Source organism: Symphalangus syndactylus, chromosome 7 (assembly GCF_028878055.3).
Source record: "Symphalangus syndactylus isolate Jambi chromosome 7, NHGRI_mSymSyn1-v2.1_pri, whole genome shotgun sequence".
Taxonomy (NCBI): Eukaryota; Metazoa; Chordata; class Mammalia; order Primates; family Hylobatidae; genus Symphalangus; species Symphalangus syndactylus.
This window is the reverse complement of record NC_072429.2, coordinates 49,222,088-49,247,247: the sequence shown is the minus strand read 5'-3', so window position 1 is coordinate 49,247,247 and position 25,160 is coordinate 49,222,088. Positions and strand designations below refer to the sequence as shown.

The window sequence follows — 25,160 nt, the reverse complement described above, 5'->3', positions numbered from 1 at the left end:
GAGACAGTCGAGCTTCATAGCCATAAGGATAGACATAGTTGGTCCTTCTTTTCTGGGCTTTCAGCTTCTCTTTTCCCCTGACTTAGACTATTACAGTAGCCTCCCACCTGCTTGCTGTTCCCCACTCTAGATACTCTCCCTCCAAGTATTTCTTGCACACCATCACCAAACTGATCCTTCTAAAATGTCATCTGACCATGACTTTCAGATCCTCACTGCACACAGGTCTCTTCGGGGCTGTGAGGTTTATGAGCTGAAGCTTCAGTCACAGCCCTCTGCCTCCATTTGTTCTACATGTTGAGTATCCACATAAAATTTCCTTTCAAACGACTCTATAGCTAAAAAGCTGAAAAATCATCAGTCTACAGGATAAAGTCATGATTCTTGACTAGTATTCAAGGACCTCCTTGACCTGGACTGAACCTAAATGCCAGCCTTACCTCTCTCACTTACTCAAATATTTACTAAGTACTTATTATGTGCCAAGCAGATGAACCGTTCACTGCAGACACCTATATTTCCCTTCTCTTTCCCTGTATTATAATCTAAATACCTGTTCTTTGAGGACCAATTAAGCTTTACCTCCTCCACGAAGCCCTCGGGATACATCAGTTCTAAGTGAGCTCTTCCTTCTCTGAATTCCTGTAGTATTTCTGGCCTGTAACTCAACTGGCACATAGAATTCTGCCTTGTGCCCGATTACTTTTTCATAGTACAAATCCAACCACCTACCTGCCTCACACTAGATTCAACATACCCAGAGAACAAAGAACATGTGTCTGAGGACTCTGTATAGCTTAGCCTGCCCAGGATGAGGTCATGCCCACAGTAGGTCCTCATGACCTATTTGTCATCTGAACTCTACCTGAAAACCCTTCACTTGTCTTTACAAGCGTTAGATGGTAGAGCAGAAGTTGATAGTCTGACCAACACTTTTATTTTTTAATGAAAGCAGAGTTAGCCTTCAGAGTTAAACTATAAATAAAATATACATAAAATAGTAATTATAAAAGTTAAAAATATATAAGCTCTAAAACTTAGGCCCTCTTGTAGCACAGCACCTTCCAAAGCCTTCTTTCCTGCCCTCCTCTATCCTCTAAATTACAGATCCACATATCCAACGTCATATTTGACTCCCCTAATTAGATTTTACACAGGTAACTCATACTTATTCAAAATTTATGTTCCCCACCCTCCCTTAAGCCTGCTACTCTTTCTGTATTCTCTATCTCAGAGACATAACCAACCACCCAATCACCTATCCAAGCCAAAAACTGGGGTGTTATCCTTGATATCTTCCTCCCTCTCTCTCACTCCTCACATACAGCCATAAATCATATAAATCCTATGTCCGTTAATATCCCTGCACCCCATTTCCTTCTCACTTTCGCTACTATTACAACCCCATTCCAGGTCATCATTGTCTCTTGCCAGGATTATTATAATAACCTCCTCCCAGACTCCAGAGGGACTTTTCCAAAATGTCAGTGTGTTCTAGGCATACTCTACATGAAGTCTCACTGATTCCTCACTGCATTCAGAATAAATCTCAGGGACCTAGCCTGGCCCTTAATCCCATCGTTGCCCTGAAGACTTCTTATTACCGTAATACTAAAATACTTGCAATAGCCAAAATACACTAGGCTCTCTGCCTTGTGAAGTTTTGTCTCACTAGAAAACTGTTCTATCTTATTCCCCACTCATTCTCCCCTGTGTCTAGCTAGTTCCTACCAGCCTTCAAGCCTCTTCCCTGAAGCCTTCCCTCTCATACTCCACTACTCACTAGATTAGTTAAAAATCTAGTGGGAAACTAGGTTAGTTTCCCCTCTTCTGTATTTCCACAGTACTCTGTGCTTCCTTCTGTATTGTATTGTAATTACCTCTTACTTATCTGTCTGCCCCACACAGTGTGTGCTGGTAAATGTTTAACAGTTGGTTGGGAGGAAAGGAGCCCTGATTTGTAACATTTGCCAATTTCCAGACTGTAAATACTCCCACCATGGCAAATTTTAAGCTACCAACATGATGCCACCGAACATGAGATTTGGGAAGAGATGTGCAACAGCACACCATCATATCACTGTATAGTATTTCTACAGCAAGACATAATAGACACAACCTCAAAGCCCTAGAAGATTATAGTAAAAATAATTAGAAAGTGATGAGTTTGGGGTATTTATTACATTCATTTTTAATATAATTTATAAGTTACATAATTTAATTGTTAATAATGGCTATATTTAATAACTGGCTCACAAAATTCCTGAAAATTTAACAAACAGCTTTTGCAAGTGAGTGAGTGCTGACTCCAGCACACTGCTGCCCCCTCTAGATTGTGAGCTCTCCATGAGAACCAAGACAGTATCTTAGTTACCTCTGAATTCTTAGCTTCTGTCACATGATAGGTGCTCAATGAATGATTACTGAGTAAATTAATGGATATATAAGTAAATTAGGTTTAACTACTGACCACTGTAGCTTTCCTCACTCCCCTTCATTAAAATACTGATGGCTTTGTCCCCCTCAACTTTCTCTCCGTAACCCCTCCACCCCACGATCAGAGAGGAGTACTTTCTTAGGCAGCCCAGTCCCCTACATTGATGACACAGAATCAGGAGGATGGGAGTGACAGAAAGCCAGCAACAACTGGAGAAGAGGGAAGAAAGGGAGATGGGTTACTGCTTACTGTGTCAGTTCTTAGACTCTTTCTATTGCTGAGGAAAATAGAGGCAGTGAATGGAAAGGAAAGGATACTAAAAAACATGCTAGAAAGGCAGGGGATAGAAGAGTCTTCAAGCAGGCTGATTGTGCAGCAATGCCTTTGTGCATCTAACAAATGAGGAGCTCCAAGTGATGAGAACTCACAGACACAAAGAAGGGAACAACAGACACTAGGGCCTACTTGAGGATGGAGGGTGGGTGGAGGAAGAGGAGCAGAAAAAATAACTACTGGCTACCTGGGTGATGACAGGTACTAATCTGTACAACAAACCTCTGTGACACAAGTTTACCTATATAACAAACCAGCACGTGTACCCCTGAACCTAAAATAAAAGTTAAAAAAAAAGAAAAAACAAATGAGGAGCTCCAGAACATCTTGGGCGTGCGAGAATGTGGAGGGAAGGAAAGTGGAGTCTGAGAAATGCCATTAAAGGTTATGATCTGTTTCACCTCTAAAGGTCTCCAAGAGATGCAAAAAAAATTCAGAAGTCATGAGCTGATACTGGCCACATACAAGAGGCCCAAGCACATTATGTTCAAGCTAGAGATGAGATGGAATAAAGAGGCAAAACCACTCAATGAAGGCAAAACAACTCTGAGCCAGGGCAAAGCTGTGCTGAATGCATTAAAAACTCTCAACAAAGAAAGTGTCATTTAGAAAGGAATAACCAAAAACTAAGAATCAGACAGAGAAGAAAGCCCTCGGTCCAACCCATCACACTCTGTCTAGGAAAGTGATTTAATCATCAGATATTGTCATCTGGTTCAGCCTCAGGTCAGATCCCCATGGTGGAGCTTGAAGTCTGTAAATACTCCAATGCCATAACTCAGTCCCTAGTTTACTCTGCAGCCTTTTGACCAGTTTGACCTCCCCCGTGGTTTTCCTTCAGAGAGACAGAATGTGGTTGCAGGCCCTCAGGAATATCTTGCCAGTAATATTTTACTACAAATCAATAAACTGATGACATGTTGACTATTGTACTTTAGGTTCTCATGAGGTCATCGGCATGACTCTGCTTCTCCAACTCTGGACAGCAATGGGACCCTATATAGACAGGATTTCTGAGCCCCTGGCACTTTGGTCAAACTGCAGATCTAGTAAGTATTCCAATCCTAAAGTTCAAGACCAAAATGATCAAAGTTAGATTTCTACTTCTGGATTAATGAAGAACCTGACTCTTGAAGATGTCCAGCCAGCAGGATTCAGGACTTGGTGGTGCAGTCCTGCCATCACAAAGTACCATTTACACACAGGTTACCAGAGAGCCCCATACTCTTCATCCTCTTTCAACAGTGCCACCTCAGTTCATAGCATTAGGCTGAATCCCTATAATAGCCCACATGGACATTAGTAAGGTACAGATCAAGTTAACATTTCCTGAAAGTTGAGGGTATGTTAAAGCACCTTACCTCCATTATCTCATTTTATCTTCAGAAAAACCCTAGGAAGTAAGTAGCATTATCTCTTAAGGTACAGAGATAAAATCGGTCCAAAAGTCCCACATAACTCGTAAGTGCAGAACTGGCACTGAAACCCAGGTCTATCTGACCCCAAGGCCTGGGATCTTAATAACAATGTCCACTGACTCGGGATAATGTCCATAGCCCATCAGGCCAAGTGAGGCACAACCCTTCATGTCCCACTCTCTGACATTCTTCCTTGTGTGACCAAACCAGGCCAAATGAAAAAAGACCAAATCTCCTAGGACCTGTGATATAGCACTGCTTTACTTCTGATTATGGGAAATTGCCATGTGTACTGGAGTCAGTGTTATTAATCGTACTGAACTTGGAGTTTCCACACTGGGGCCTTCACACAAGCCAATCATGATTCACCGAAGATGACCAGCAGCTGCTGTCATTCCTGTAACATGCTCCTTCGTAAACAAGCTCAAGAACAGGTATGTTACTAATCACATTCCTAAAACCCCAAGTCACAGACTGCTTTCTTCAAAACTCAAGGGGAAAGCTCTTAAGTGGGGTGTGTAAAAATGTAAAACATTTTACAAAGACAGATAGAATTAGACAAGAAGAGAGAAAGACTAAAAGAAAACATGCTCCTCATTATGTGGCATTTTGGAAGCCAAGCTTATGTTTGGTTTGTATAGGAGAGCTGAGCCCTTGCGTGTGTGTGGTTTTGATAGTGGCTACGATATACTTTCATAAGTGAAAACGAAAAGTCCAGGAAAGTTGTGCTAAGACTCTGAAAATCCTTATAAATGATAAAAAGTTAGATCTCTGACCTGAGAGGCATTGAACTTATTTAACAGAAAAAAAAATCTACCAACACATGTTCAAGCTATTTTTTATATGGTTTATTAGTGCTCTATTCTGTTTAACCTAGTTTGAACATTCACCCAGAAACTGAAAAAAAAAAAAATTAGGTCAGTTTGATGATGGCAAATTTCATCAAATAAAGCACTTGCTTTAGGAAAACTTACACAAAAATTATCTTATTCAGATCGGTCTTACCAATTCAAAACTTAGCAAGTAAAATCCTAAAAATCCAAATCTGGGTGTAGGGAAATCAAGAGGTTTCTTTCCCTGACTTTGTTTTTGCAGTTGAAAAACCTTACTTTGCCAAAAAGTATTTCCAAAATGGAAAAATTTGGTTTCAATTATCATGGTTGAAATGCATGCACATCTGCTTCAGGCAGCAGTGATGCCCAAAACTTTTTACAGAATTTTCTATCCCTGACTTCTAAGGTTGGGGGAGGACTAAGTGGTGACTTGCCGCTGGGAACAGAAAAAAGGCTAGGTTGCTCAACACTTGCTCTTCCCTGGGTCTTGCCAGCATTCAACCTGACATTACAAAACTCAACATTTAAAGTGTACTGGCTTTCTAAGTCTTGTCTCCTCAGAAAATATTCTCTCTCTGTCGTTCCTGGATCAAGGGTAAACAGATGAGCTCCTTTGGCTCAGAAGTTCCCAGAGGTCCAAAAACAGACTCTCCTTCGTAAAAACCAGCCAGTAAGAACCATCCTCTGAGGACACCTCACACAAAATCACAGCATAGTGCCCGGTACCTGGTGCCCCTCTCAAGCAGGGTCATCTCTGTGCTTCTGATGAAGAAAATAATCACAATTTTAAGAAAAATATTTTTTTTTTATGATGCTTCTTCCAAAGTTGTGGTGCTCTGTAACTCTTGCAGATCTGCCACAGTCTGGGCCTGAATGTTTTTTATTGTGGTAAAATAGATGTAACATAAAATTTATAATTTTAACCATTTTTAAGTACAGTCATACTGTTGTACAACCATCACCACCACCCATCTCCAGAATTATTTCATCTTCCCAAACTGAAACTCTCTAACCATTAAACAATAACTTCCCCACTCCTCCCTCCCTCCAGCCCCTGGCAACCATTTTACTTTCTGTCTCTATGAATCTGACTAACCATTTATTTTGAAATTTTATTTTAAGCTATCCACAAGGCTGATTTCCAGAACTGAAACAAAATCCCAATTGCAAGGGCAACTGCCATTTGTGATATCTATCTTCTCTACATTCACACTCACACAGACACAATTTATCATTGTAATAGCTAACAGCCAGAGACCCTTTCCCTTTGCAAAACAGAAGACAAAATCACCTTTCTCTGACTGTTCAAGCCACAGTGATTCTCCCATGGAGGGAACTGGGGAAGACTTAGCATCATAAGGTCCAGGAGAGACCTAGAAATCTAGAAAGATACGGCAAAGGCTAGTGCAAATTCACAAGTTCTTAAGAGATTTTGGCCTGAACAAACATGCATCCAGCCCATGGTTCCAAATCATTGAGGCAACTAGATGCCACAGGTTGTCTATAAAAAGAAAGATTAAGGTAGATCTTGGTGAAACCTAAAAGAAGAAATGCCAAGCCCTATGGGGTAACTTACTATAAGGAGATAGTTTTAGATAAGAAGCAAGATGATGGCCTGATAAGCTCCCTCATTTCCTCATGGAAATGGTTCTACATAATTTGCTTTGGATGATAAACAGAGAGAGGTCCTAAAATATGCCTTGGTTAGTAACCCAGCAGCGAAGTATAGGGTACGATGTAGCAATAGGTGGATACCAATGATAATAGCAACTACCATCTACTGAGCACTCACTCTGTGCCTAAAAAACTTTACTAGGTACCTTACACATATTGTATCATTTAATCTTCACAACAGCTCTATGAAGTGTAAGTACTGTTATTATTCCCTTTACACAGAAGAGAAAAATTAGTTCTGAAAAAAATGTGACACACTCAAGGTCACACTGTTTGTAAAGCAGATTCACTGCTAGGTCTATGTTACTCCAAAGCCCATGTTTTTAATTAATAGCCTTTCAAGGTAGAAAGTATTTTCATACCCTCATGGAAAAGAAAAAAAATTGTTCATTAGCAATCTCTTGGTTGAAATTTTGTAATGCTTAAAAACAGCCCTGATTAAGATTCAGCAAGTTAAGTATGGAACGAGCACCAGATTCAGGATCCCTCCAGTCTCTGGAGGTTGGACATGTGATCCTAGGTGAGTCACTCAGCTTCTCTGGACCTCAATTTCCCAGGGAACTTGTAAAACAAGGCTACTTCCCTCTGTTCCCCACCTACCTCAAAGCATTCCACGGAGTCAGTTACCCGTGCTAAGATAATAAGGTTGATATTCAAAGATGAGCCTATTGGCCAAAGGCTTCAGTCTCTTCTCTCACCAACTTTCTTTTTAGTTATCAAAGCCTCACACAAAAGTTATTAGTTAATCAGCTAATAACTATTCAGCACCTGCTATTTGTGTACCCATGCAGTAGTCAATGGGGGTATTTAGAAGTACAAGGCACCAGCCTTGCCTTTGAGGACCTGTCTCCAAGTTTGGGGACTGCTAAGATATATGAAATAAAAGCATTAAAAGATCTGGTGGGCCTATTATTCAGTGTGCAACTATGAGATAAAAACTAGAGGTATTAGAATTCAGAAGAACATCAGCCAGGACTAGAAAAGCTGAGTGTCCAAGATAAAGTAGAATTTTAGAATAACCTTGATAGATAGATAATTTTTGCAAAATTGGAAGGGAAAGACATCCAGCAAAAGAAACTCTAGGAGCTAAGGATATGAGGCTAGATGGAGTAGTGTATAGGATGGGTGATCATGAAAGAGATCAATAGAATTCTCAGTAGGTATATGAGTGAGCAGTGGAAATGGGAACAGGAGTTAGAGTTCAGAAGACTTGAATGCCTGGCATGGTAAGCTGGACTTGGAGCAGGAACAAAACGTATGACCTGGGTGATCTGGTGAACATTGGAAGCTGCTCGGTTTGGATTTCTTGTCTACCATCTGCTTTCAGCAGAGGAAAAGTACAAGAACATGTGCAACCTGGTGTTCTAAAGCCATAGACATCAGCCATCCCAGCTGAGGCCCCAGGACAGGGGCAGGGACTCATTACATTTCTGAACACAGAACTGGGAACACAGTGCCCAAAACTCTTTGATCTGCTGCTGGTAGTCTCACACTGACCTCTCAACCTCAGTTACACCACAGGTCAAGCAAATAGGCATGGCCCAGAATCTCTAAAACTTCATCACATCAACCCCATTGTCTGCCACCTACCAGATCAATGGGACACTGTTTTGGGGACCAAAGACACTGCTCACCTCTGCCCTACACCTAGGAAACAGGCCTTCATATGTTCTGCTGCTTAGCAGGCCACATGGAGTTCAACACTAAATTCCTGTTGCAAAGAGCACCCAGAAAGAGAATGCACCAGCAGCACAGTCAGTCCCAGGCTCTTCCTGTGGGAGTCATCAAGAAACACAGTTCCCAGGGCCTCTACAGACAAAAGAATGAGATGACACCCAACCATCATGCTAGTTCTAATAGGGTCTAGAGATGTTTAATGGCATCACTGTGCCCCATGAGATGCAGAAGTCACAACAACTCATGAAAAGGAAAGTGTTCATTGAGATACTCTCTAGTGTTGACTTAGTTGAGCCTATTATTGTTAACCAGATGGTTACTGTCTGCATCAAACTGGCAACTTGGAGCAGCAGCCTTCCCCTCAGTGGTGCACTGCCATGGCCGGACCCCTCCCTGCAGTCTTCTCTCCTCAGATAAAATGGCAAGCCTCATACTCTACCTGCTGCAGACCAAAGAATGAAGAGGTTGGCACTCAAGAGATATTTTACTTCATAGACAGAGGAATGTCATCTCTGCACTGCGCTGAGCACCTTCACAATGAAAGATTTAGATCTTCAGATAACAATTTAAAAATTTAGATGTGTGTGCCTGCCAGGATCTAACTGCCTCGCTAGTTAGATTCAGCTCAACAAAAGTACTTAAAATCTTTTCTGCTGGTTCCTATTTCAAAAGAAATCCCTGATGGAGGAAGCATAGCCCTTCCAGTATTACTCATAAACTTTTCAATACAAATATGAAACTCAGTTCAGAGCAAGTGTCATCTGACTGGGTTTCTCTCCTTCATCCCTGAATGTGTGTGTATACAGGCATACACGGCGTGCACGCACGCACACACACAGCCATCAGCATGGCATGCTTGCTGAAGATTCGAGCACTCCTGCGTGAAAATGCAAGTATACTATGTCAGGCCAGCCCGACTATGATATCAAAAACCCCCCACCAAAGAAAAAACACCCCGGGAAAGGAGCCAGGAAAGGGAAACGCCTCCTTGAAACAGCCTGAGGAAGGCAATCTGATTCAGCCTGTGCTGAAACTATTCCCGAACACTAGCCAGGAAGTCCCTTCTTTCAGGGTGCACCGCTGCCTAGCAAACCCAGACCTGCCTTTGCGGAAGCCAGATATCTGGAGATTCAAGCCCTGGAATGGGTGGTTTGGAAAGCAGCTTTCCTGCTCTTGTTCTGCCACCCTTTAAGATCATCAGTGGCCAGGTCTTCCAACCCTGCCTAGCCAATGCAAACACAAAAGCTGGTGGCTGCACCGCAAGCCCACATTTACTTATATACACACACAACACAGCACACACTTATACATACATACCTTTCACCCTCCATTGTGTGAGGCCCAGCCAGGGTGGTAGCCACTGAACTGTGTATGCACTCGGGGATCCTAGTTCTGTTCTTGATTCTCCCAGCAGACCAGTGGGAGATCTGATCAGCAACAGTGATTCAGCATGGCTGCAAGTGAAGCCTCCTCCCTTCTCAATCCTCCTTCCTCTGACTTACTCGCAGCAGTTTCTACCGCAAAAGCAGCAGCAGCAGAAAATGTCCTACCCAGAGCTCCCTGCAGCCCTTTCAGCTGCTAAAAGCAGCAACCCACTTGCTCCCCCTCCCCCGCAGGCTTGCTGCTCCTTGGTCTCCTAGGAACGGCGGCAGCTCCAGCGACCCAGGTGCACTGCCACCTTTCCAGCTGCCTCTGCATCTGCCCAGGCATCCCCAGCCCAGGCGATTAGCCCGCCCCTGGGGCTCCTGCCTCCTCTGTCTGGGCTGCAAAGAATCAGGCAGTTCGTCACTAGCCGGAGAAATACTGGCCCCTACACCCTCCCCTGCCCCCATAAGCTATGAGTCTGTCAGCCTGGCCAGATTGCTGGAATGAGGAGGCCCCTCTGTGGCCTGCAGTGGAGTTTATCATCCACCTGGGGAAATTCACTTGTAGGTCACAGCTTATGTTCCAAATCCTCCTCCCAAATTCTGTAGTAGCTCTGAGTATCTGATAGACGGGGAGAAGTTAAGGGAAAAACACCTGACAGAAGTGAGAAAAACACAGAGAGAAATTAAAATACAGAGAGAAATAGGAAAATTAGTCGAAAAAGAGAGGTAGTACAAATAGGTGAAACTGAAACAAACCCTATTTTACTGCAAGAGGCCAAAGACTACTGCAGTAAAGCTATCACAATGAATACTAAAATATCTTAGCACAATCCTAAAATATCTTCCTAAAATCTGTCATATTGGAATTTAACTTAAGCAGTGGCTCCAACTAGTAAGTCTCCCAATGAACCCCCATATCCAGCCAAAGATCTTTCACATCCTGTAATCTCCAGCTGCTGAGCTTCAATTTAGACTAATTTAACTCTCCCTGCCTGAAATGCCTTCTCCAATCCCAGTCCTTTAGTCTTTCTGGGAGGCCAGTCAAATCCCATGTCTTCATAAAACCTTCCCTAATCACACCAATGACAGCCAATCACCACCAAAATAGCTACAAACTATACTTTCCTGTATCGTCATCTCACACCTAATATACAGTCTTGGCTAATTCATTATTTATAAATCTTCTTTCCCAAACTAAAACATAATCTTGTGGAAGGCATGAAGCTAGTCTGTATATCCTAGCCACAGAGGCTTAGAGGTAACTGGGGCAATTAGCCACAAAATGTGGTGCAGAAGCTACTCTAATGCCTCAGAAAAAATCAGCTATGAGCATCTCTCTTCTGGGGTCCCTCATGGCACCCCTGGGCTTTTCCGAATCCGCACCAGCACTCACTGGGTGAGTGACTTTCCTGAGTAGTGTTCTCCACACTCTGGACCTTGTGCTCAGCTACTCATTCACAATATAGGGTCAGACCAATCTTTAGAGTCCCTTTCAGCTCCAAAATCACAGGATTCTAAAAATGTTTTAAATGGTCCGTTTTTCTTCTCAGAGTAATCTGTGTGATTGTTTAAGAAGAAATACTAGGCTCCGATGTTTTGTAGGGAGCTTCGAGGAGGATAACATGATGTAGGTGAAAGTACGAAGAGACGCTCAGTAAATCTATCATCCTTATCATTTTAACCTGTTAAATTTCTTCACTACTACAAAGCCCTAAAACCACAGAAGGAAGAGAGGAACACTGAGGTGACAGAAAGCAAAAGTAACTAAAACATTATATAGCCTCCTGAACTCAAACTGGCTACAGGGTTATTCCCAAAGATTACCTCCCTTGGCTCCTCAGTGTTCTCTTAGACGAGGCCATTACTCACACTCTTTCTCAAGTAAGAAGAGGCCTGGATAATTTCATTTACACTCCACAGGGCTGTATCTTCACTTCTTCCTTTCACAACAATACCCCTCATATCTTGTTCCCTCTATGTCCCTTCCTCCTCTAATCAGCCTTGTGGCCCTGCTCCAGATATTTCCTCTTGAGGCCAATCACAGGGACCACAAAAAGATGAACATCACAAATAAGGAAACTGAATCTCGGAATCCATGCCAGAGTTCAGACATCCACCAGGAACACAACTGGGTGATTCATAAAAGGGACATAAGAGATGACTCCTCCTTTGCACATACCCACGTTTACATATTCGCCATACAGGAAGGTGGGGAAATGCCACATCTAATAAACCAGACAAAGAAAAAAGATCAGAAAAGGAAATATGTAAGGGTTGTGCATATTCAAGTTTCAAAATATAACTATTAAAAGCCAGTATAAAACCCTGCAAAATTTCCCTGCAAAACCATACTACTACACCTTCATACTTTATTCACCACTCATAATTCACAGGAGGTAGATAGAATAGAGAACACTCAGAAGAGGCCATTTAGAAAAGAAAGGTCATCTTAAGCAAAAAGAACAAAACTGGAGGCACCACATTAACTGACTTCGAACTGTACCACAAGCCTACAGTAACCAAAACAGTATGGTATTGGTACAAAAACAGACACATACACCAATGGAACAGAAAAAGAGAACCCAGAAATAAAGCTGTTCACCTACAACCAACTGATTTTCAACAAAGTCAACAAAAATAAGCAATGGGGAAAGGACTTCAATAAATGATGCTGGGATAACTGGCTATCCATACACAGAACAAACTGGACCCTATCACCATATATAAAAATTAACTCAGTCGGGCGCAGTGGCTCATACCTGTAATCCCAACACTTTGGGAGGCCAAGGTGGGCAGATCACCTGAGGTCAAGAGTTTGAGACCAGCCTGGCCAACCTGGTAAAACCCCGTCTTTACTAAAAATACTAAAATTAGTCAGGTGTGGTGGCATGTGCCTGTAGTCTCAGCTACTTGGGAGCCCAAGGCAGGAGGATCACTTGAACCTGGGAGGCAGAGGTTACAATGAGCTGAGATTGAACCACTGCACTCCAGCCTGGGTGACAGAGCGAGACTCTGCCTCAAAAAATAAAATAAAATAAACTCAAGATGGAGTAAACAATTAAATGTAAGACCTAAAACTATTTAAAAAAAAAAAAAGAAAAAAACCTAGGAAATACCCTTCTAGCAATTGCAGCAAAAGCAAAAATTGACAAGTAGGACCTAATTAAACTAAAGAGCTTCGTACAGCAAAAGAAACTATCAACAGAGTAAACAGACAATGTACGGAATAGGAGAAAATATTCATAAACTGCATCTGACAAAGGTCTAATATGCAGAATCTATAAGGAATTTTTTTTTTTTTTTTTTTTTTTTGAGACGGAGTCTCGCTCTGTCGCCCAGGCTGGAGTGCAGTGGCGCAGTCTCGGCTCACTGCAAGCTCCGCCTCCCGGGTTCATGCCATTCTCCCGTCTCAGCCTCTCCGAGTAGCTGGGACTACAGGCGCCCGCCACCACGCCCGGCTAATTTTTTTTTGTAGTTTTAGTAGAGACGGGGTTTCACCGTGGTCTCGATCTCCTGACCTCGTGATCCGCCCGCCTCGGCCTCCCAAATCTATAAGGAATTTAATTCAACAAGCAAAAAACATATAAACCCATTTTTAAAAGTGGGCCATGGACATGAACAGATGTTTCTCAAAAGAAGACATACAAACAGCCAACAAACATGAAAAAATGCTCATTGTCACTACTCACCAGAGAAATGCAAATCAAAACCACAATGAGATACCATCTCACACCAGTCAAAATGACTATTATTAAAAAGTCTAAAAATAACAGATGTTTTCAAGGCTCTGGAGGAAAGGGAATGCTTATACACTGCCGGTGAATGTAAATTAGTTCAGCTACTATGGAAGGCAGTCTGGAGATTTCTCAAAGAACTAAAAATAGAACCACCATTCGACCCAGCAATCCCATTACTAGGTATATGCTCAAAAGAAAATAAACCATTCTGCCAAAAAGGCACATGCACTTGTATGTTCATCACAGCACTATTCAAAATAGCAAAGACAAAAAATCAAGTTAGATACCCATCAATGGTGGACTGAATAAAGAATGTGTGGTATATATATACCATGGAATACTACACAGTCATAAAAAAAAGAACAAAATCATGTCCTTTGTGGCAACATGAAAGCAGCGGGAGACCATTATCCTATGTGAATTAGTGCAGAAACAGAAAACCAAATGTCACATGTCCTCACTTACAAGTGGGAGCTAAACATTGAGTACATATGGACATGAGGATGGGAACAATAGATACCGGGGACTACTAGAGGATGGAGGGAGGGAAAAGGGGTTATATGATTTGGATGTTGGTAGCCTCCAAATCTCATGCTGGAATGTAATCCTCAGTGTTAGATTTGGAGATAGGGCCTAGTGGGAGGTGTCTGGGTCATAGGGGCAGATCACTCATAATAGTTTCACACTGTCCCCAGAACAAACAGTTCTCTCTCTGAGTTCACTCGAGATCTGGTTGTTTAAAAGCGTGTGGCACCTTCCTCCTCACTTTCTTGCCTCTGCTCCCATCATGTGATATACCAGCTCCCGCTTTGCCTTCCACCATAATTATAAGCTTCCTGAGGCCTCCCCAGAAGCAGATGCCAGCACGCTTCCTGTACAGCCTGCAGAGCCATGAGGCAATTAAATCTGTTTTCTTTATAAATTACCCAGCCTCAGGTATTTCTTTATAACAACACAATAACCACCTAATACAGGGAGCAAGCCTAAAAAGGTAGTTGAAAAGCTACCTATTGGGTATCATGCTCATCACCTAGGTGACAGGATCATTCATACCCCAAACCTCAGCATCATGCAAGATACCCATGTAACAAACCTGTACATGTATCCCTCAATCTAAAATTAAAGTTGAAATTTAGGGGAAAAAAAGGGAAGAAAGGTTATCTAGCAAAACCAGGGGCAGAGCTGAGTCAAGAAGCAAAGTCTCCAGACTCCTGGCACAAAGTTCCTACCCCCAATATTTTCCAGTTTCAGAGATACGTTTTACATTTTCTACCTTATTATCCAAATGTTCTCTGGACCACAGTCTGAACCTGTTTGCTCTATGCTAATTTTCCTGACTGGATTTCAGATTAAGGACAGTTGCTGTTGGAGTCCTGCAGTAGAGGAGAGTCAAAATAATCAATATGGTATCTGTCTGGAGAAAAAGGTCCCATCCTCAGATTGCCCAGCAATAATAGTGCCTTAGTCCAGCAGGCCCAAACCTTTTTGGCACCAGGGACCAGTTTCATGGAAGGCAACTTTTCCAAGGATGGGGGTTGGGGGTCATGGGGGATGATGGTTTCAGGATGAAAGTGTTCCACCTCAGATCATCAGGCATTAGATAGCTTATCAAGGAGCGCACAACCTAGATCCCTTGCACGCACAATTCACAATAGGGTTCATGCTCCTAGGAGAATCTAATGCCACTGCTGAGCTGACAGGAGACAGAGGTCAGGTGGTCATGCTCGCTTGCCTGCTGCTTACCTCCTGCTGTGCATCCCAATTCTTAACAGGCCATGGACCAGTACCAGTCTGTGACCTGGGGACCCCCGTCTTAGCCCAGTCCTTCCCACACCCCAGCCTTCTTCTACAGCTTATCAAAAGTCCCTAGTGGCCCCTGATCTCTACCCCAAAGCAATTTATTCAGCCATCTACACCAACTTTGTTTAGAATCATTCAGCTTTTATGTGGCTTAGGAAGAAACCATGTTGGAGGAGAAACTTTTTTAAGCTAGGTTTTATCTAGAAAGTTCTCTCTTCCATACTCTATCTCTGTACAGGGAGCCAGTACAGTTTATCTGAAGACAGCTAAGCCGATCATTCTTCCTTGTAAATGCCCTTTTTCTTTTCTCGCCTTTACCCTCCTTCTCCAGGACATCAGTTCCTCACATGTGCAGGCACCATAACACAGTACAATGGTCCCACACCTAGCTGTGCATCAGAACCATCTGCCCAGCTGGTTAAAATGGTGAGTGTCAGATCAATAGGCATGAAGAAAGTTTTTAGGGTTAAAGAAATGGTTCATATCTTGACTGTGGTAATGCCTACACAACTGTATACAAGTACTGCATTTCATTAAACTATACACTTAAAATGGGTTTATTTTATGCAAATTATACCTCAATAAATCTGGAAAAATGAAAAAACACTGCAGGGTCCGGCTCTTCCTCACACCCATAGAATCAGAGCCTGAGGAACAGGAATTTTTTTAATTTTTTCCCTTTAGTTTTAGAGACGGGGTCTCTCTATGTTGCCCAGGCTGGTCTCGAACTCCTTGGGCTAAAGCAGTGCTCCCGCCTCAGCCTCCCAAAACGCTGCAATGGACAGGTGTGAGCTACCGCACCCACTGGGAACAGGAATTTTAATGAACTTCATAGGTGACTCTAATGCACACCAGACGCAAACATCATCTGAACAATGAAAAGAGCCCAGACCATTAAAATCAGACAGGGCAAGGTCCAAATGTACTTACCAGAAACATGACCCTAGGCAAGTTACAAGCTTCGATTTTCTCATTCAAAAAGAGGTGAGAACAATAGTACCTAGTTCACAGCATTGTTAGGTTAGAATGTGAAAGTATGTAAAGCACTTAACCGAGAGCCTGGCCTATAATAAGCACTCAGCAACCATTAGTAGCTATGATTTTCATTGTCTATGCCAATGCTACCAAACTATAGCTCTGTGAGCACTCGGTCCTAGGTTCAAGAAGAAAATTAACCAGGGTAGGGCCTCTCCTGGAGCTATTGTCACATCTCCACTGGTTACTATTACCAACAGGTCAGCAAGGAGTAGACAAGACCAAAGCTAAATTAAGGTCCACCCACACCTGTATCACCAAAATGCCCTCTCATATTCGGGAGCACTTGCCAAGTGCCCTCAGACAGCCAGGCAGAAACTGAAAAGGAACTTGAGACCCCAAAAAGTCAAAAGATAAACAAAACAGCACCTTATCCAGAGGAATAGGGACTCTTCCTCTGAAGGTAAAAGAATTCACGCCAAGTAGATTCCAGAGTATAATCACTCATGCCATTTGTGTTGCATTTTCAAGCTTACAAAGTGCTTCATATCCATCATCTCCTTTGACTTAAGACAACATCCCCTGAATGGTAATAATAGCTCCCATTCCTTGAATATTTACTCTGGGCCAGACCCTGTATTCCACACTTCACATGTACCCTTGTCATTTAATTCTCACAACCCTGTGGGACTATTATCTCTCTTTTAAACATGAGAGAATCGAGGTTCTGAGAGTTAAATAACTTGAACCAAGGCCCCACAGTTAGTAAATGGCAAAGCTGGAATTTGAATCCAAGTCTGCCTGACCTAAGAGACCACTATTAGCTATACACAGAATGTACTACCCCTATCTTACTGTCTCCATTTTAGAGATAAGCTAATTGAGACAGAGAGAAAAGGTAACTGGCTCAAAACTACCTGGAGAGCCAAGCTCAGTGCAGAACCAGACCCTCAGATGCCTGGCCTAATGCCCTTTTCACCTTACCTCTGGATGAGGAAAAACAGCTTTGAACCCCTAAAGATATTACATACAAGTTGGCATCCAAGGCTTCCAAACAGCTACTATAATAAAGTCCTTCCACCTGGATTCCTCTGGGCACCTAGCTTATTAACCAGGACTAGCCAAAGAATGCTCTTGGAGAAAGCTGGAAGAGTACCACTGGACCCCAAGGGAATTAAAAAAAAAAAAAAAAAAAGCAGGTGGGTGGGGGGCAGACCAACTAAAGCAAAGAGCAGAGTGCTTCACACAGACCAGCACACTGGTCTCTTGAGTCTTCCTATGAATCTGCAACCTACAACTGGTGCCCTCTGCTGGCAAAAGTATACATCTCTTCATAACAAAAGTAAAACCTAATTACTACACCCAGTGGCTTAGGAAGGAAAAAAAAAATCTGCTTCTGTCACAGACATTCTATTCAGGAATGAGCATTATTTCTTACTTACAACTTTCCAGTAGGCATATGCAACTTTAAATCGACTGCAATGATCCTTTCCTCTATCTGCTGCCCCTGCCTCACGTCTGCAGTTCTTTCCTTTCTGGATCCAAAGAAAATTGGGCTGTTTTACATAAAAAGGTAAAATACAAATAAATGATGCAAAGCCCTAAAGTCAAGAATACAGTGATGTGTATGAGTGAGATCAGGTCTGCACATCTAGCAAGTACAGAGAATTGAGGCAGGCACACACTTGAAGTGAGATAAAACCCATGGGCAAGTATGCTGAAACATTTTGGTAAACCTCTACCTTCATAAAATAGCATGCTTATAATTCAGTCAACTAAGTCTCACTGAATATCTACTATGCAGGCTGTACCAGAGAGTGACAACATAAATCCTATATTAATATAATTCCAAAGAGCATACAAGCTGTTTGAGAAAATTAGACACAGGCATATACAATGGTAAAAAGTATGAGAGTCAAGTACAGAAAAGGTATCATGGAAACTTGGTGGAAGAAGAGGCAACTTCCAGTTGGGGAGAGAGGGAGGATGACATGAGAATAGAAATAAATTGAGAACTTAATAATTCTATGGAGTTTTTAAAAGGTATTCATAATTGCAAATATTTGCAAATAGGTAATTTCAATGTCCCATGATTTCACTAAAAAAATTTTTTTGGCCGGGCATGGTGGCTCACACCTGTAATCCCAGCACTTTGGGAGGACAAGGAGAGAGGACCGCTTGAGCCCAGTAGTTTTGAAACCAGCCTGGGGAACATGGTAAGACCTCATCTCTACAAAAAAAAATTTAAAACTTAACCAGGCATAGTGGTGTGCACCTGTAGTCCTAGCTACTTGAAAGGCACGGGCAGAGGGATCGCCTGAGCCCAGGAGTTTGAGGCTGCAGTGAGCCATGATTGCACCACCACTGTGCTACAGCCTGGGCAACAGGGCAAGACTTTGTCTTTAAAAAAATATTTAAAAGATACAATTTTTTAATCCCACTACTTTAATATACTTATTATGTTAATAATACATTTTTATTACAATTTTTATTGTGGTAAAATATACATTAAATTTGCCATCTTAGGCCAGGTGTAGTGGCTCACACTTGTAATCCCAGGATTTTGGTAGGCTGAGGTGGGAGGATCACTTGAGCCCAAGAGTTCAATACTAGCCTGGGCAACATAGCAAGACTCCATCTCTACAAAAAGATTTGTTAAATTAGCTAGGTGTGGTGGCACGTGCCTGTAGTCAGTTCTAGCTACGGGGGAAGCTGAGGTGGGAGGATCACTTGAGCCCACGGTTCGAAGCTCCAGTGAGCTATGATCACGCCACTGCACTCCAGCCTGGGCACCAGAGTAAGACCCTGCCTCCAAAAAAAAAAAAAAGCCATTTTAACCATTTTTAAATATATGATTCATCAGCATTAAGTACATCCATAATGTTGTATAACAATCACCATTATCCATTTTCAGAACTTTCTCATCATCTGAAAAGAAATTCTGTACCCCTTAAACAGTAATTTCCCATTTCTATCTCTATGAATTTGCCTACTCTGGGTACCTCATATGAGTGCAATCATAGTATGTCCTTTTGTGGTGGGCTTATTTCACTTGGCATGTTTTCAAGGTTCATTCATCTTGTAGCATATACCAGAAATTTATTCTTTCTTATGGCTGAATATTCCATTGTATGTATACACCACATCTTGTTAATTCATTCACCTGATAACATTGAGTTAATATTTCACCTTTTGACAGACCACAGTTAACATTTCCCTAATATTTGATATTTAGTTTCCAATTTTTTACTACGTTATAATTTTTATGCAAAGACTGTTTTCCTTTCAATAAATTTTTCAATGAACTGTTCTGTTAGGTTAAATTCCTAGTAATGGTGTCCCAGAGCATATGAATACTTCAATAGTTCTTAACAAATAAATCCATAATTTTACTCCCCTCATTTGCCATTTTTCATAACCTGATGGACAAATTCCTGTCAGCAGTTTGTTACAAATGTATAAAGTGTGACAAAACCAAATGGAGGGAAGATTTTGGAGAAAGAAAAGGAATTAACAAAGCAGAAACAGTTCAGAAGAGCTCTCCACTAGACAGAGCTGGCTGACTTCTGTGATAGGTTGCCCAACTGCTCCTTCTATCCACAACCTGATGTTTTCCAATTAACTTGGTGACTCTTAAAAAAAAAAAAAAAAAAGATCTACCTGTGTCAAGGATCCCCCGGACCAAGTCCATATTCAGAGATTTGATAGAAGGGCTCACAAAACTCAGCACTGCTAAGTGTCGTACTCATAGCTAAAGTTCATTACAGTGACACAGTAAGTGTACACAGTTGGATCATACAAGAAAAAGACATAAGCAGAATCTGGAGGAATCCATGTGCAGGCTTCTTTAGGATCTCTCCCTCCCATGAAGATTCACACAGAGCACATTTTTATACGAGGGATGTTTCTGCCTAGGGACTCAGTATGCAAGGTTTTCATTGGGAGTTTGGTCATATAGACACCCTTTACCTGGCATGTAACAAAATTCCATACTCCCAGAAGGAAAGCAAGTGTTCAGCATAAATCATCTTGTTTGCACAGTCTAGGTACAGTGAACCACCTTTATTAGTTAGTGAACAGTGAGAATACCCCTAAATCCACGTGTTCAGATAAGGGCCAACCATGCAAGTAGGCCACTCTAAAAGATACCAGCCTCAGGCCAGATATAACTTTTTCTGCACACCCCCAATTCAAGATTCATTTCAGCCAAAAAGCAGCATCTCTCAACATATATATGTATATACCTATGGTAGAGTTGAAAAGACTGTGGATCACTTATACCTTCTCCAAGTAGTTCTGATTGCTTTCCTTATAAACCTTCATTGAAAGCAGCTGTTTGAAAGGAATAGGAATTTTGAGAAACACAGAATCTTTTAAAATTCAAATCAGATCATGGAACTCCTCTGCTCAAAACTGAAATGGCTCACCATTCATTTAGTAAAAGCCAAAATCCTTACAACAACCTACAAATCCCTGAATGATCTGGCCCCTCTCTGGCCTCATTTTTCCTTTCCTCCTCTTCCTTCAGGTCCAGCAACCCTGAACAACTTGCATTTCCTCAGAGGCCAGACACAGTCCTGCCTCAGGGCTTTTGCTCTTCCTAATTCTAGAATGCTCTTCCCCTAAATACCTATATTGCTCACTCCCACATTTCCTTCAAGTCTTTGCTCAAATGTCACTTTGTGAGAGACCTACCCATACCACCCTAAAGTACGCTATCCTCACAAACATCCCTTGCAACACTCACCATTCCTCACCCTAATTTTTTCTATACTTCTCATCTTCTAACATACCATATAATTTATTATGTCTTATTGCCTGTCTCTCCCCAGTAAAATATAAGCTCTTTGAAGGCAGGGATTTTTGTCTTTTTTCTTCTGTATTTCCAGCAGAATCACCCAGCAGAAGAGTAACAAATTTTAACTTGACATAGTAAGAAACAGGGAGGCACTGAATTTAGGGATAGTAACCTTGTGCAGATAGCTAGGTCTTCACTTTTGGTGGTATGGGAAGATCAAGTCATAAGAAAATGTGAAAGACTTTTTTTTTTAAATTTCACTGAAGAGATGACCACAGTATACTCAGTTATTGAAGAGCTTTAATAAAAGGAACTATTTCCAAGGGTGTGGGCACAGTTAAGGCAAATCAACAAGGTTTGAACCATCTTGGGACTAGAGAATCTAGCAATAGGAGACAGTTACAAGAAGCCAGAAAAGACCTAGAGCTATAAGAGGGCCACTGGAGCAGAGCTGTGGCCACTGACAATCTCTTGCTAAGTATATGAGAAAGAGAAGGAACAAATATTTCAGCCTCACTTTTCTATCACTGTCCAAACCTACCATGAATAAAGCCAGAAAAGAGAGTATGCAGTTCTTTAGTAGTCAACCTCCCAGGAACACAGAGCAAGAGATAAAGATGGAAAGTGGATCAGGAAGGGCAAAAAGAATATCCAGCACAATGGCCATTTGGTAAAGCTATACGTGCAAGACACAATGCTTCAATGTGCTACCAGCGTCTTCAACTATGTCCAAATCTTCCCTCTAAATCTTCTCCTCCTAATACCAGTGGCATCATCATCCTCTCACTCACACAGTAATTTTGATTAATCTACTCCCTCTTCCTCATTCTTCATATATCCAATCATTTGTCAATTATGCTTTCACAACTTACCTCAACTTCTCTGTCAGTCTATTTCCAATGCTCTTTGTTCATGCTCTCATTCTCTTACCTGGTTAACATCAGTTGTCTTGGCAAACTTGCCACTTCGAAACATCCCCCACTGCCATTTATATTACTCAATGCTACTGGACTAATCTTTGTGAATTAGTTTCACTACCATTATTGTTGCTCAAAAACCTTTAATGACTTTTACTGCCTACCAGGTAAGTCCAAACTCCTTAGCCTACTACTCAAAGACCTCAGTAACCTGGTTCCAACTTAATTTTCCCAATTTATTTCTCACAACTCTCTTTTATCTTAGTACAAATTAGTCATTTGTTATCTGGAAGTCAGTGAAGCTTAGTAGAAGGAGCAAAATGACTAGAATTGGTCAAACTTGGATTCAACTCTCAGTTCTATCATGTCACCAGCTGGGGGTCCTTGGGAGTCACTTTTCTGGCATGAGATTTAGCAACCTTATCTGTGAAGCGGAAGGTTACTGAATGATGCAGTGAGAACATTTGTAAATGTACCTAGTGTTTGGCATCCAATATGCATACTTCTCTGAATATGCTCCATGTTTCTGCCTATCTGTCCTCTACCTAAAATGCCCTTTCTCCTCCCACCTTCTCTATAAGACCAATCTTTTAAGGTTAAATGTTACATGCTCCACAATGCCTCTCTTGATCCTTCTTCCTACCTGAAGTCCCCTCTCCTCAAAACTCACATTATTTACACCTTCCTAACAAATACTTAAAACATTACGGATGGCTAACAGGATTCACCTCTCTCCTACTAGAGTTGAAGCAGCAGTGATTTAGAGAACTACCACATGGAAGCACACCCAGCAAGTAAGGAGCAAAGCCTAAAGACCATGCATGTCTCGGGTACTAAGATATAAAAGTATGCCTTTTGCTAGTCTGTCCCACCTCTTCATTAGGGGCCATATAGTAAGATTACTGTGTACCAGAGACTACAGTAAGCCCTTCTTTATATGCATTCTTTCATTGAATCTGCTCAACAATCCTATGTAGCAGGTATTACCATAGCCTATTTTTTACAAATAAGGCAAGTGAGGCTCAGGCCAGTTTGTCCAAGGTCGCAGTGCTAGAAAGTGACTGTGTCAGGAATAGAATTTGGTCTATTGGATGCCCAAATTTATGTCCTTAAGGGCTATGAAATATTAAATCAGACACCCACTATGAAGCAAAGTACATTTGCAACATAAGCATCAAAGACAAAATACACCTTTGATTTCTAAAAAGTAATCAATTAAGGAGAAAAGAGTCTTAATTTTCATCAGAGAATGTACATTCAGTGACAATGGAACTAACTCCAATTTGGATGGATGGTGTGAACAATATGAGATTGTGACACAATGCTGTAAAGGAAAAGATGCATCATCTCAAAATAAATTGAATTTCAACGAGAATGCAGGTATATGAAGACAACAACCAGGTTTGTCTCACTGTTGTGTACCTCTAGATCACAGAACTGTCTTACACAAACGTGCCTAACACCCAGTGAAATTGATGATAAGCACTGGGAAATAAGCACACTGTTTAAATGGCAAAAGTTTATACTTGAGAACTTTAGAGCAGGAAATGATACCTATTTCAGATAGATTTTTTAAGTAAACCATACAAAGTGGTAAAAGAATTAAAGAGACAAAGAAAGCCTGCCTGAATGGAGAAGGAAGCAGATAAGAATAACTACCAAAGGTGTCTTCCTGAATCCTTTCCCTCTCTGAAGGTCCAAATCATCTAGCTTCAAATGAAAGTAAAAAAATACGTGGAAAATATAATTGCCCTTGTCTTCCTAGTTTGGAATTCCTTTTTAAATAGCAGCTTTCAAATATCTTTTTATAATAAATGTTTTATCTTGTAACATTTAAATTCTCATTTAAGGCAAATATGAAGTTCACTCAAAAAGCAGGACAGCTAAGGAGTTATTTGACTAGGCAGTCTTTGTTGCTGTTTCAGAAGGCCAAAATAAGGCTAAGAGGAGGAAAATTTCCCCAATGATCACTCTTAAAGTGATTCAATAAGTTGGTTAAGATGGAGAAAGACACTTAACCTAAGTGCAAGTGCTGTCTTTTTGGGTAAAATCCGTGCAGTCTGGATGCAGTTCTGCTCAAAATCCAACATCCAAATGCCTATCTGCAATCAGCAGATGCAGGCAGACAAAATTGAACCTAAAATGCAAATTCTCAAAACTTAAGCACACTTAAAAGGTAAACTAAGTAAGTCTACAAATCCAATAACTGATACTGTCACTTCTGGTTTTGAAGGAAATCATAAACGCAAAATTCTCAAGTATCCTCAATCTTTTAGGTTTACTTGAAAACAAAAATTATGAAAATTAGATTTGAATATGAAATGTTCCAATCACTAAGTTAACAATGGGTGAATAGGTACAATCAGTATAGTCATTCTGATTTGATCGTTATCACTGTGAACCTTAACCACTTGCAAGCTTTTTTTTTTTTTTTGGATACAGTAAATCAGTACCAATGAGAGCTTTTTAAATGACCTGAAAAACACTACAGATATTCCAATCAAAAAATCTAAAATGCTCCAAAATCCAAAATTTTTTGAGTGCAGACATGACATTCAAAGGAAATGCTCATTGGAGCAGTTTGGATTTTACATTTTTGTATGAGAGTTGCTCAGCTAATGGAAATATTCAAAAATTGAAAAAAATCCAAAACTCAAAACACTTCTGGGCCCAAGAATTTCAGATAAGGGATACTCAACCTGTATCATCTCTAACAGCCTTTCAAACCACTTTCAACTAATAACTACTGAATTTATACTTTTAAAAGAATGTAAATACAAAATATCTTCACATTAAGATGAAAAATAGGAGGTTCACTTTTATTTTGCTGATCTGTCAAAATACATTCAAGCATGGCACAAAAATTATATTCAACACTAGGTTCTGTACCACCTGCTCCCATGAACTCTTAAATCTGAATAATGTTCTCATAGGTGGAAGGGGTCAAAACATACAACCAATTGTCCCTCTTCCCCAAGTCCCACATGCCAAAATGTCTGCATATAAACTGACAAGAGGAACCCAGAAGTGACTAAATACCACTATGCTTTTTTCTTCACTACAGTTTATAGCAATTTTAAGGGTAGACACGTGACAATGAAGTGTTAATATACCATGAACAGAACAGGTTGCCTTCCTAATAAACAGAAAATCCTTTTACATAATTCATTTGCAAACTTTAGAAGCCACTATAT

General features: G+C 41.1%; 1 protein-coding gene across 5 annotated transcripts in view; it reads right to left on the bottom strand.

Annotated features, from left to right (window-relative positions):
• Positions 1-25,160, bottom strand: part of KLHL3 (kelch like family member 3) — a 275,134-nt gene that overhangs the window by 109,514 nt on the left and 140,460 nt on the right. For 2 of the 5 annotated variants that reach the window (XM_055286143.2, XM_063642806.1), the window contains exon 1: positions 9,690-10,384. The exons of 1 other annotated variant lie outside the window; for it this stretch is intronic. In XM_055286143.2, coding sequence (XP_055142118.1) covers positions 9,690-9,703 — 14 coding nt within the window. In that variant the 5' untranslated portion in view covers positions 9,704-10,384. Of the gene's footprint in view, positions 1-9,689; positions 10,385-25,160 lie in introns of those variants that run through there. 2 more of the 5 variants (XM_063642810.1, XM_063642808.1) reach the window with 2 other exon arrangements.